The following is a 12,519-nucleotide window of genomic DNA, read 5'->3' as shown; positions in this document are numbered from 1 at the left end:
AAAGTGTTTCCAGTGACTAAGAAGCAGTTGGCTGTACCCTTTTTGAAAACTTGTCCCAGAATGGCTCAGCCAGCTGAGCTGCACTGGCCAAAACTGCCCCTGCTGGGACCATCTTTGCCCACACTGCTCACTTCTCTGTGGCTGAGCCCTTGCTTCACCCCAGGCAAGAACCCAGGATTCCCTGCTCCCCAATGGCAGACAACACAAAGGCAGGTTCAGCACTGGAACAGTTTTTTATTGACTTTTACTTCCCCAAACATTTTCTCACTGGTTAGAAGATAAGAGAGTGGAGGGGGAGGGGGACGGTACAAGTAGAAGCCGAAAGGTACCCCTTGAATGTGGGATGGCTGGAAAGAGGTTGGTCTGAGATAGACAAGCTCCCCTTTCAGAGGCTCTGAAAGTTTGTGCCTAAGAAACATGCGTTCATTCAGCCCAATCTCTTCCACCCGATGTAGGAGAACCTGGCGCTACTGGCTGACCCAGGTCTTTTGCTCTCAAGTCAGGCAGAGCAGGCTGTCACAGCAACTGGGATCACTGACGCTGTGGCAGCCATGGCATCTTGATCTAAGCAAAGAGGCAAGGCCTGGCTCTGTCTGCACAAGCAGAGACAAGGCAGACTGATTAGCAGGAGAGCTAAGGTACACAGATAATTGGAGAGGGCGGTGCTTATCCACATTAGATATGATGCCAGAAATGTAGTGTAAATCCACAAAGGTGCATGACTAAAGGTTGGACACAATGATTAAGTAAGAAAGTTTAACTCTGTGAGCTGCCCTGACTTCTGAACAAACCTCCCAATACAATCTTTGCTCATACAGTGTTCACATTCTCTAAACTGTCACGAAAGCCGGAGGAAGAGGAAGTGGTGGTCTGCTCAGCTGGGGGCTGGGGACTGTCATGACTGTCCAGATCTCTGTGGTCAGAGGGTGTCCCAGCCCCCTCAGACCCTCAGCCAGGGGTGGAGAGAGGGAACAGGATGTCGATTCCCAGGAGGGCTGCTCCCCGAGGCCCGCGCCTCGCCTGCCCGACTCCGCAGGCCTCCTCTACCGCTTCTTCTTGGTCTCCTTCTTGGGCCTCTTGTTCACAGAAGGAGCAGTAGCCTTGGGCTTCCTTGTCACCTCAGCGCTTCTGGGCTCAGATGGTTCTGCCTCCTGCACAGTGATAAAGGAAAAGTCCTGCTTAGATCAATCAAGCCTGAGGCTGACAAAACGAGGTCACATCTGAAGAGACTTTGCAAACTGAAGCACGCCACAAAAACACAAAGGATGAAAACCATACCTACTGGGCCCAGGAGGCACATGTGTGTGGGACTGCCTAGGGCAGCAGGGCAGACGTCAATGGAGGGTAAAGGTGTGCGCGGGGAAGGGTAGCATCCAGGCACAAGTGATTTAGTCACTTGGGAAATGGAATCACCTTGGAGGGCAGATGTGAGGAAGCAAAAATGCATGGAAATCACCCAGTAAGTGGCGTCTGTACCCAGTAGCTGGCTGGTCTCCCTGTGGCAGGGATCCGGCTGAGTGTGGGCAAGGAGTGGCTGGGGAGCAGTCCTCCTGTGGCCTTGCCACTCTCCCACTCAGCCTGTAGAACTCCTGGCTGGGAGGGGCAGGAGCAGCCAGCAGGCAGGTGGGGCAGGTGGGCAGTCACCGCACACCATATCTGCTGTGACTGAGGGCAGGGCACTCTCCTTTCAACAAGAACTGCTTTGTTTTTTATCTGTTTGTACATTGCAACTTGTTCCATGTAAAATTTAGCTTAACCAGAGGTTCTGCTGTTTTAAAAAGGTTCAAAATCGTTCATGCTCCCTGGCCTTTATTTTGCTGATATAGAAAGGGGATTCAAGGCAGTGGACAGGCTCGCGTGAGGGACCGCTGAACACAATCCACGTGCTCCTGTCGAGAGTCCTCTCCTCTCCTCCGGGTGACAACTCAGTGTGCTGTGGCTAAGCAGGACGCCAGAGGAGTTGGTCTGGCCCTGGCCCCATTCCACCTTGGCCTGCGTGTGTTTGTTTTTTTAATTGAGCCAATTGGGAGGTTTCTTATTAGATCTGGATTTCTGGCTTCTTCTAAAAACTTGAAAGATCCAGTGACAGTGCCCCACATTCCCTCATGACAACGATCCACACGGCTGCCCCTTTATTCTGGTGCCTGCCTTCCCCGGGGCCCGCACAGCCTGCTGCCCAGGCGTTATGGCAGGGAAATGCTTCTCAGTGTCTGAGTCTTTATTAAAAATGGGAAAACAAAAAGGAGACTAGGCTGAGGTGGGGCATACTTCCTCTGGAAGAGAAAAATATTTCCTCTGGGTTTCATTTGTCAGCCCCCAGTTCCAGCTTGCTTTGCTCTCTAACCTTCCTTGCTTGCCTGGTAAGCCCCTGGCCTAAGCCCCTGCCTGAGACAGAGAAGAGGAGGGCCCAGGGCCAGGGGAGGGGACAGTCCCCACCCAGGGTCCAGTCTAGAAGTCTGTCTGCTTCCTCTTACCATCGCCTCTCCACCCTGCCCCGCTAACCAGAAGAGATGCCATATGATACAAAGGCCCAGTCCAGCTCCAGGCATCCATGAAGTGATCTCTCAGAGACAGCAAGAGGGCCTGGCCCCTCCCTGGCCAGATCCCCAACTGCAGCCTGGACTTCCCGGCCTGCTGAGCCTTCTCCTGCCAATAGACAGAATGATGCTAAGCCCCACCCCTGTGTCGCCCCCAAGCTGGTACTGTTTATGTGACAAGGGAAAAAATGATTATTTAGCCCTTTAGAAAAACACACAAACAAAACCTCAGAGGAGCCAGCCTGGCCCTGCATGCTCTGGTTTCTGCAAAGGCAAGGCTTGTGTTTAAGGCAAACTTAGCAGGGCACAATGTGCTTGGAGGCCCTGGGAGCATGAACGCGTACCAAGGCCGTACCTCTGCAGGCAGGGGAAAGCAGTCTGTCCCTGAGCGCCCCTGGGCACGCGGGCCCTGAGAGAACAGCCATTGCCTGGTTCTCCGGGGACTCCATGCCTGTGAGCCCAGAGCTGGGCGCCTTTCAAACAGGGCCTGGTTCAGGGAATCCACAGAAATGGTGGCACCCAGCTTCTGTCCCTAGAGCCTCCCTCACGCCACAAACCCTCTCTCATCCTGTTGAGCTCCTCAGGGCCCAGATTCTCCAGAGGTCTCACCCCAGAACTCCAGACTGGGCCTGGCAGTCTTCCAGGCACCTCCAACTCAACTTGTCCCAGACCAAGAGAGAATCCTCCCACAGGCCAGCCGCCCCACCCCCCCGCTCCCCTCACAGGCAGAGCAGCCAGAATCTCAGGGACCCCACTCGCTCCCTCCTGCCCTCCATCCAACAGGTCACCAAGTCCTGATGATGCTGCTCTCCAGCATCAACGTCCCTACTTGAGTTCTGCCCACCGCCAGCTGGGCTTCCAGCTCTCCCTACCTTACTCCTCACGTGGCTGCCAAGGGCATTTTTCTCAAGTGCAGACCCAACCACTGCACCCCTGCCTTAAACCCTCCAGTGGTTCTCTGTCACCCACGACCTCATGTCCCCCACTTGGGAGGGCATCCAAGGAGCCTTCTCTCCAGTCTGTGGGCTCCTCCCCATGCCCCACAGTAGGTCAGGCCCCATTCCACGGATCACCTCTGCCAAGAGGAGCACCCAGCCCCAGGACACACTCCAACTCACTGTCCAGCCATCCTTCTCTGCTCCTCCACTCCCAGCAGGGCGCACCCCCCTCCCATCCCCCAATATGTCCAGGAACCTTATTCATACCACAGTTACTTCACCATAAATGCATGCTTTCATGTTGCTCTTTCCTACTAGCCCATGAGCTCCTTGGCAAAGCTTCAACCGCTGCTGAATGAATAAAATGAAACAGGCAAGGGCTCCTAAATCTTTGGGAACTTCACTTTTGTTTATCCCCATGAAAATATACCACCTAAACTGGGCTTCATTGATTCCAGGGGCACAGAGGACACAGGCAGATTTGAAGCCCCCATTTACATAACCCCACAGTATGGCTAGACATAGCAGTAGTAGTAGCAACAATGAGAATACTAAGAATAATAGAGCAACAAGAGCTGCTAATATTGATTATTTACAATATGCCTGTGTGTTCTGTGTTCTGGACATAATCTTCCTTTTGCCTCACAAAATGCCATCGTGAGTGCCATTTTATAAATGAAGGAGCAGACATTCAGAGAGGTTAAGTGACTTGCTTATGGACCCAATGGTGAGTGACAGAGCCAGGATTTGAACTTAAGTTCTTAATGCATACACCGCATTGCTCTCCCTGGTTTCCTGGGAACCTTGGGGCTAAGGGAAACCTCAAGTCTGGTTAACTGTGAAATTTTTCCATTTAGCAGCCCCCAGAACCACAAGGTGACCAAATAATGACAAGAACAGCTAGTTCTAGCGTCTGTCAATGGGTTATTCAGAGCCCCTTTGTGACTAAAGTTGCTATAGGAGTCAGAAAAGTAGGTCAGTGCTCTGCGAGGTTAGTGCTCCGCGAGTCACGCGTTCTTGTATACAGGAGCAAGTGCGTACATAGTACAGTCATCAAGTCACCTGCGTGGATGATGTCTTCCCCCTCGTCCCCATCTCCGTTTCTGGCATTGTCACCCACCCAGTTACCCAAACTAGAAACATCCCAAGTCCTTCGTGAGTTCTCACCATTCTCTCATGCCCCCACACCTAATCTGTCCCAGGTCCTCTCCGTTCCCCTTTCCACAGGGCTCCAGACTCCCCCAGTCCCTGCAGATGGTGCAGGCCCCACAGTCTCCCGCCTGCCCCTCACTGCATTAGCCTCCCACAGGTAATGCTGCCCTTCCCTCGTCTCACTGCACTTTCCGCATTCTCCACATTGTTTTCAGTCTATTTCTAGAAAACAACAAAAACAACAGTCCTGATCATGTCTGTCTTTGCTGTGAAAATGCTGCTGGTTCCCCCTTCATATGGACGAATTCCAAAAGGCTCAGCGTGGCCTCCCGGGTCATTCCCACTTCAGCCTCAGCCCTGTCTCCAGGCATGCCCCCACTCTTGTCACCCAGGGCTTCTGGCCAGCCTGTATCTTCCAAGACTCCATTCATTCCCTTTCGTCCTCTGGAGAGGTGATCAGCGTTCATCACCTGTTCCTTTGCACCCACTGGATGCAAGGTACCTTGCCAGGCGCTACGGGTAACGAAGAAGAGGCGGTGTACCATGTGGGTGCTCTGCAAGCATCAGTTCACTAACCCTGCCAACCACCCTGACACGCTAGCCACCGTGCGCCCCGTTTTACAGAAGATCATGGAGACTCAGTGACTGGCCCAGGGAGGCACGGCTAGCGTCCCCTCAAGCTGCGGGGAAGCAAAGGGGGCTGTTCCACACACACACCAGACGCTGGGGTCCTAGCAACACAGAGAGCCTGCGGAGCCAAGTTCTAAGCTGGCACGAACGACTCTGAACGAACGGCTGCCTTTTTATTTCCCCAAGCCAGGCGGAAGGCAGACTGAAACTTTACAGCCTCATCTTTTCAACCTGGGACCACCATCTCTTCTGAAGCAAATTTTAAGTGTCTTCAGCAATCACACTGTCGAGTGAGAAAGGAAACCTCCTCGAGAGGTCTGTGGATGTTTCGCCTGTGGACACGTCACTGGTGGACACAGTCACTCACAAGGCCAGAAAATTGCTGCTATTCATCAAATTCAAATAATCACATCCAAGCCACAGTACATCAGATCTTTCCCAACAGGGAAGGCGCACTGAACTTTATGATTTCCACTACACAATTCAGTGTGGATTTAGTTCTGTAAATCAGGCCAAAATTGTTATTCCACACCAACTAAAACCCACTCACATCTCAAAAATGGCCCAAGGAAAGAAAACGATGCTATGCTCAGGTACCGTCACATACCTTGATCCTCCAACAGCTCTTTACAGTTCAGAAAACTGAGGATGGGCTGCCACTTAGACATGTCTGCCTAATGCTAAAGCTCTTACTTGTTTCACTGAGCCACTCCTGTCCAAGGCCTCAGCAGTGTGGGGGCAGGGAAAACCTTACAGAGATGGAACTAGCCCTGGCCTTGAGAGGAGGACACGACTAGTTGAAGCAGGGTGTGAGGGAGGCCCAGCCATGTGGGCTCAACAAGGCAAACGGAGATACAGAGTCCAGGACACTCTTGGCAGGCAAGAAAAGCTGTGATTAGAAAGAACAGCCTTGGGGAGCTGATTCCAGGCTCAGTTCAGCACAACGCTGCTGGCCCTCCCACGATGGGTCTGTGGCTCCTTGGATGTCCAGCCGTCTCTCCCACAAGCCGGTATACATCTCAAGGACAGGGGCTGGCAGGAGCATGTTTATACCCTCACCCTGCCTATTACCACGTAGCAATTTTTCAGGAGTGGCTTATTAAGTTAAAAAACAACAAAAAACCTGCCACCTAATTCACCTGCAAACTCTTCCCAAGCTTAAAAAAAATACAGCGTAGAATCACAAAGTTTGCTCTGTACACTGTCCCCTGTGGCGTTGAGATTGGGTATGCTTGCCAAAGTTAATTACGTATCATGACAGCCCTCACTGGCAACCAGGGGCCTCGTTTAAAATCAAGACCCTCCTGCAAAAATTTCCAACAGGACCTGACCTTCTAGACCACTGTCCCATTGCCCCATGGGAAGGCGTCATCCTTTTCAGGGCTCCAGACACTACAGGGCTTCCTGGTTGAAAGGGAAGTCTACGTGGCCATCACATTGAAAACCACCATTTTCTTTTTTTTAAAGATTTATTTTCTTTAGTTCTCTCTCACCCACTTCACTGCTTGCACTTGCTGTGTTTGTTCATCCTATTTCTTTAGGAGGCACCAGGAACTGAACCTGGGACCTTCCATGTGGGAGGGAGGTGCCTAATCCCTTAAGCAACCTCTGTTCTCTGCTTTGCTGCTTTGTTGTATCTCTCATATTTTTCCTCTGGTGTCTCTTGTTGCATCATCTTGTCACGTCAGCTCGTCATGCCTGCCATCATACCAGCTCACCATCCTGCTCATCCTGTTTAGGAGGCACTGAGAACCTCTGCTCCCTGCTTTGTTGGGTCTCGCATTATGTTGTTCTTCTTGTGTCTCTTGTTGCGTCCTCTGTTGTGTCAGCTTGACATGCCTGCCTGTCACGTCATTTCGCCATCTTCTTTAGGAGGCACCAGGAACTGAACCACGGACCTCCCACGTGGCAGGCAGAAGGCCAATTGCTTGAGCCCATCCGCTTCCTGAAAGCCACCACTCTTGCCATCAATTCTGGTGAGATCTCCTCCTCTAGGTCACACTGCTGGGTATCTGTTGTCTTTGTCTGCCCAGTACCCCCTCTCCAGTGGGACCCTGCCCTTTTCCTCTCCCATGGATTTCAGGGGGAAAGAGGAAACTCTCAGTCACTGTGGCCCCAGGAATGGGCAGCTAACTGTGGGGCCTGGCCAGAAATGGTACCCATTCCCTCTTCCCACCTATGGGGCAAGGTATGAGCATGGGACCAAGCAGAGCCAAGCAGAGGCTTTCCATGAGATGTACAAAGTGAACATAGGCAGAAAAATGGCTTCTCTCTCTTAAATACCATAAGTGATAGGAAGCAGACTGGAGCTGCTACAGCCATCTTTCCTGACATGTATCAAGGGCCTAAGAATGAGTCTCAACAGACTCGCAACTCCTACCCTCTGGTTTATTGGACTCACCCCAGCCAGCTAACAGGGAGGTGAAGAAGGTCAACCACCACACCAGGGAGCCAAGAGTACCTACAACTGCAAGCAGGAGAATTGCATCCATCATCCAAGTGGAATCCAAGCACCCTCTCGATAGAGGTGTAGTGGACATAACCTTCCCAGGGTTCACAGATTAGAGGACTAGAGTATGGATTAGAGTGGACTTACTGATATTCTAGTCTGAAACTACTGTGATTAGTAATGGAAGTAAAAGTAGCATTGATGTGGAGAAAGTGGCCATGGTGGCTGCTGAGAATAGGGAGTGGGAAGAAGAGATGTGATATGGGGGCATTTTCAGGACTTGGGTGGTACTGCAGGGACAGTTACTGGACATTGTATGGACATGTCCCACTGGGTGGACTGGGGGAGAGTGTAAACTATAATGTGGACCATTGACCATGTGGTGCAGCGGTGCTCAGAGATGTATTCACCAAGTGCAATGAATGTCTCATGATGATGGAGGAGGTTGTTTTTATGGGAGGAGTGGGGTGAGGGGGGTGGAAGGGATATGGGGACCTCATATTTTTTGAATCTAACATTAAAAAAAAAAGAAAAAAAAAAAAGGAAAAAAAAAGGCCTAAGAATGAAGCCAACACTCCCAAGAAAGCCAGGAGACAGAGAGAAACAGTTCTGATGACCTTTTAAGCCCCTGAATTCAGTTGTGCCTTGAAATTCCTGGTTCTAAGAGCCAATCAAACTTCTTTTTTGGGAAGCTGCTGGAGCTGAGTTTCTGACCTTTCAACAGAAAGAGGCTCCTTTATGATAAGAAGAGACTGTGGCAATCAACAGAGACAGGAGAGTAGAAGTAAGGGTACCTGCCCTCTAGGAGCTGGCATCTGGCTGGGGAGATGGACACAAGCATATGAAAAGATTAGAATGGTCAGTATTTAAATGATGGATCAAGACACTACTAGGAGAATTTATGTTTAATTGCCAGATGAACTGTCACCAACTATCTGTTACATGAGTTGCTCAACTCATGCTCAGGGTACTGTATAGAAACTGATCCAAAAGATTTGGGAAGTAAGCTTGGGGAAACTTTCAGGAAGGGAGGTGACACAAGCCCCCTATCTTTACTTCCTTGTTACCTACTCCTTAAACTTCTGGAATTTGGCTCCCATTCCCTTAAACTAATGTATCCCACTTTGAGAAAAGCTCTGGACCATCTCCCCAGAAAACATGCCTAAGCATATAAACATCGCATATTTGTAGATAATTTCAGAGAGCTCACAGACTTCTGAAGCCCATCCAAGGAACATCCTAGGAGCCCAGGGATTCCCTATTCAGCACTTTGTTCTAAAGAAACTCAGCCCTGAAGGAGAGCAGCCTGCATGTGGCACAGTCAGATCTCATAGCCTTTTCTCAGTCATCTCTGTGGGCACTGGGTTTCACGTGTGCACTCCTTGGATGACTTGGTGGCTTTCCAAAGTCACTCTCTTGGTCCTCTTTCCATTACTCAGCCCTGTCTCTAGAGAGAGCGAGTCTAATGGGGACTGAGAGCTTTGTCCGCCCAGCACTCCTGCTCCTCTGGGCATTGGCCTTCCCCTCCCCCTACCCCAGAGGTCATTCCACAGGACTCCCCCCCCTGACCTAAGAGGTCAGCACAGTTCCTTCAGCAGGGATTTTGGAACTGGGACCAAGCAAGAAGCCAGCCTCTCTCTGGGAAGCTGTGTGTTTTAGTTTCCTAGGCTGCTTACAGCAAATACCATGATATGGTACAGCAGTTTGATATTATTTATGAATTCTAAAAAGAGATATTGATTATGTTTGTAAACTGGTCTGTTCCTCTGAGCATGATACCCTTTGATTGATTTAAATCCAAAGACTTTATATTTACTTGAATAAATCAAGATTAGGGCTTTGATTCCATCACATCATTAGGGCATGCAGGGTTGAGTCCCTGCCCCCTTGGTGGGCTATATAAATAGGCACTCAATCAAGAAGACAGAAAAAGACACACAGGGGAAGAGACAGAACTCCATAGACATTGAAGAGGAGAACACTTTGATCCTACGGCCCCAGGAAGAGAGATGAGCCATTTACCTGATAGTTTACAGTCAACCTCCCGAAGAGACCAGAGCAGCTGAGCCCAGGAAGGAACGAACCCTCTAGCCTACAGCTAAGATTGGAAGACGCTGGGCCCACAGAGACTTAAGAGGAAAGAAAAGGCTGAACCCTTGCAGATATTGGCAGCCATCTTGCTTCAACACGTGGCTACAAACGTGGATGAGGAAGTACCTCTTATGGTACCTTGGGCTGGACTCTTTAGGGCCTTGAACTTTAAGTTTTTACCCCAAATAAACACCCCTTACCAATCCAACAGATTTCTGGTACTTTGCATCAGCACCCCTTTGGCTGACTAATATACACGGTTGGGTTAAACAATGGACATTTATTAGCTTACAGTTTTGAGCCTGGAAAAAATGCCCAAATCAAGGCATCATCAAGGCGATATTTTCTTCCCGAAGACCAGCTGCCAGCAATCCTTGGCTGGCTCCTCTGCCATATGGTGGTTCTGTTGGTCTTTCCTCTTCTGCGTTTTGTTGATTTCCCTTTCTTGCTTCTGTGGCTCTCTCTCTGTGTCTGAATTTCATTCTCTTATTAGGACTCCAGTAATAGGATTAAGACCCACCCTGAATGAGGTGGGTCACCCCTTAACTGAAGTGGCCTCATCAAGGGGTCCTACTTACAATGGGTACACACCCACAGGAATGAATGAGATTTAAGAACATGTTTTTCTGGGGTACATACAGCTTCAAACCACCACAATGCAGCTTAGAGATATAAAATTTGGGAGCTGTCAGGCGCCAGTTTTCATCTCACCCCTGGGACACCTAACAGAGGAAACAGGGCCCCAGTGAGAGAAGTAAAAGATGCAGAGAGGGGAAGGGAGGAGGGTCCCTCCTCTCTGGGGATACAAATGGGGAGCAATTGGGTCCCTGGTTCCCATTCCTTCCAGAAACTGAAATGCAGGGCTCAGTGCCTGCATCCTTTCAGTATATCTACATTGCATACAAACTACTTCAAGTAGGTTAGGCAGTCCCCAAGTTCAGGCCTTTACTGAATCTTAATTTCCCTTGAAAAGCTCAGCAACTCATTCTTAGGGTTGCAAGTAATAATTCCATGTGGATAATTCCCAGACCTCTCTTTAGCCCGAACTTCTTGCTGGCTCTTCCTTTTCCCACTTGGATGTCCTTCTATTACTTCAAAATTAACACAACTACAACTGAATACCTCCTGTCCTCCCAAAATTGGCTTTCTGCTTCAGGAAAATGGTCTAAGGCAGGGGTTCTTAACCTTTTTTTTGTTCTAGGGAACCCTCTGCCAGTCAGGTGAAAACCACAGACCCCTTACTAAGTCCTCACTATACTGTGTATTATTTAATAAATATATCAAATGCGCACCAACACATCTCCACAAAAATAATGTTTTTTGAATTCAATTCAAGCTCATGGACCCCTTGTTAAGAACCTCTGGTCTAAGGACTAGACCAGCGGCTGCATATTAGAATCACCTAAGCCCTTGAAAACAAAAACACAAAAACTGATCCAAGACCTCCCAGGGAAAACGGAATCAGGCCTTCGAAAGCACCTCAGGTGGTTGAATGGGCAACCAGGTGGAAAGTCCTGGACCAGCCCAAAGGGCACCATGCTCCTTAGGCCTTGGCTCACAACAGATATCACTGGTCAATTTCTTTCCTACTTAGTCTAGGCTCAGGCCCAGAATCCTTTTCACCATGGCCACCATACAATCTATCCGACATGGCATGAGAGATGAGACATAATGCCATCTCTGGTCCAGACAGAAAGAATGTGAGGATCTACTCTTATATTTTAGAATCCAGTCTACAAGAAAAAGCTTGGATTAAGTGTGGCCCAGGCCTCAATTAGGCTCAAACAAATGTTTACTTTCTTGGGTCTTAGTTTAATGAGGTGTCAATGAGAAAATATTCTCATTTGGCTTAGTATTCTAGGGACTTTGGTTCCAGTTTTACGAATTGGTTCTCACTCCTATTATGAAAAGGAAGGGGGTGGGGTGGGAAACATTTGTATGTGATCCTTTTTTCTTCCCTGATTACCCCCAAAAGAGCTTTCAAATAATCTGCTAAGTACTGAAGTACTGCAGTCATAAGCTAGTTGCAAAAAAATTGCCTTACTGGAACAACAGGAAAGACATTCTTTTGCTTTTCAAAGGCTTTCCCATCATCTGGAGCCAAAAATATTATCTTCTGACCCCAAAAGCCACTAATAAACCTTGTTTCTATAGGCCAGCCAAGAGAGATGACTTTGCCCTAAGCAAAATGACAATGAGAGCAAGTTTGTTCTCTGGGTCCTCCCAGCTTCCACTCTGCCCCTCTCCCACCTTCTGCCACTCTCCACTTGCAGAACCTCCCTACTGCCCTTCTGATGCCTGGAGCCACTACAAACTGTCCTCATTTCCATAGGTTCCCTTCCTCCCTTTCCCTAAGTTAATGCCACTTCTTGTCCCCTCCAAATTCCCCTCCAAGTTCCAAATCCCAGCTAACTGTTAAGCACAACCTCTAAGGATCGCAGCCTTAGTTGGCAGCAGAATGCCTGCATAATTCAGGGTCATTTGTTGGCCTGACATGCCAATAAAAAATTAAATTAACAGTATTGTATATTTTTGCTACTGATCCATTTAAAAGGAAAAAGGAAAAAAAAAAAAGCTAAAACAGTACACTTCAGTTATGAGGGCAATTCACTTGAGCCTTATTCCCCTAAATGTAAGATAAATGAAAATGAGATGTTATATACCATATTTATATTTTAAAAGATTAGCTTGTTGTCCCAAATTAATCCCTAAATGGCAGTGT

The 12,519-nt window shown here is 49.0% G+C and overlaps 1 protein-coding gene across 3 annotated transcripts in view; it reads right to left on the bottom strand.

Annotated features, from left to right (window-relative positions):
* Nucleotides 1–214: 214 nt before the first annotated feature.
* MANBAL (mannosidase beta like) overlaps nt 215–12,519 on the bottom strand; it is a 49,442-nt gene continuing 37,137 nt past the window's right edge. For all 3 annotated transcript variants that reach the window (XM_004466584.3, XM_071211700.1, XM_058287064.2), the window contains exon 3: nt 215–1,151. In XM_004466584.3, the coding sequence (XP_004466641.1) occupies nt 1,044–1,151 (108 nt within the window). In that variant the 3' untranslated portion in view covers nt 215–1,043. The remainder of the gene's footprint in view (nt 1,152–12,519) is intronic.

The sequence above is a fragment of the Dasypus novemcinctus genome, chromosome 24, assembly GCF_030445035.2.
Source record: "Dasypus novemcinctus isolate mDasNov1 chromosome 24, mDasNov1.1.hap2, whole genome shotgun sequence".
NCBI lineage: Eukaryota > Metazoa > Chordata > Mammalia > Cingulata > Dasypodidae > Dasypus > Dasypus novemcinctus.
Note: the sequence above shows the minus strand (reverse complement) of the source record. Positions and strands in the feature narration are given on the sequence as shown.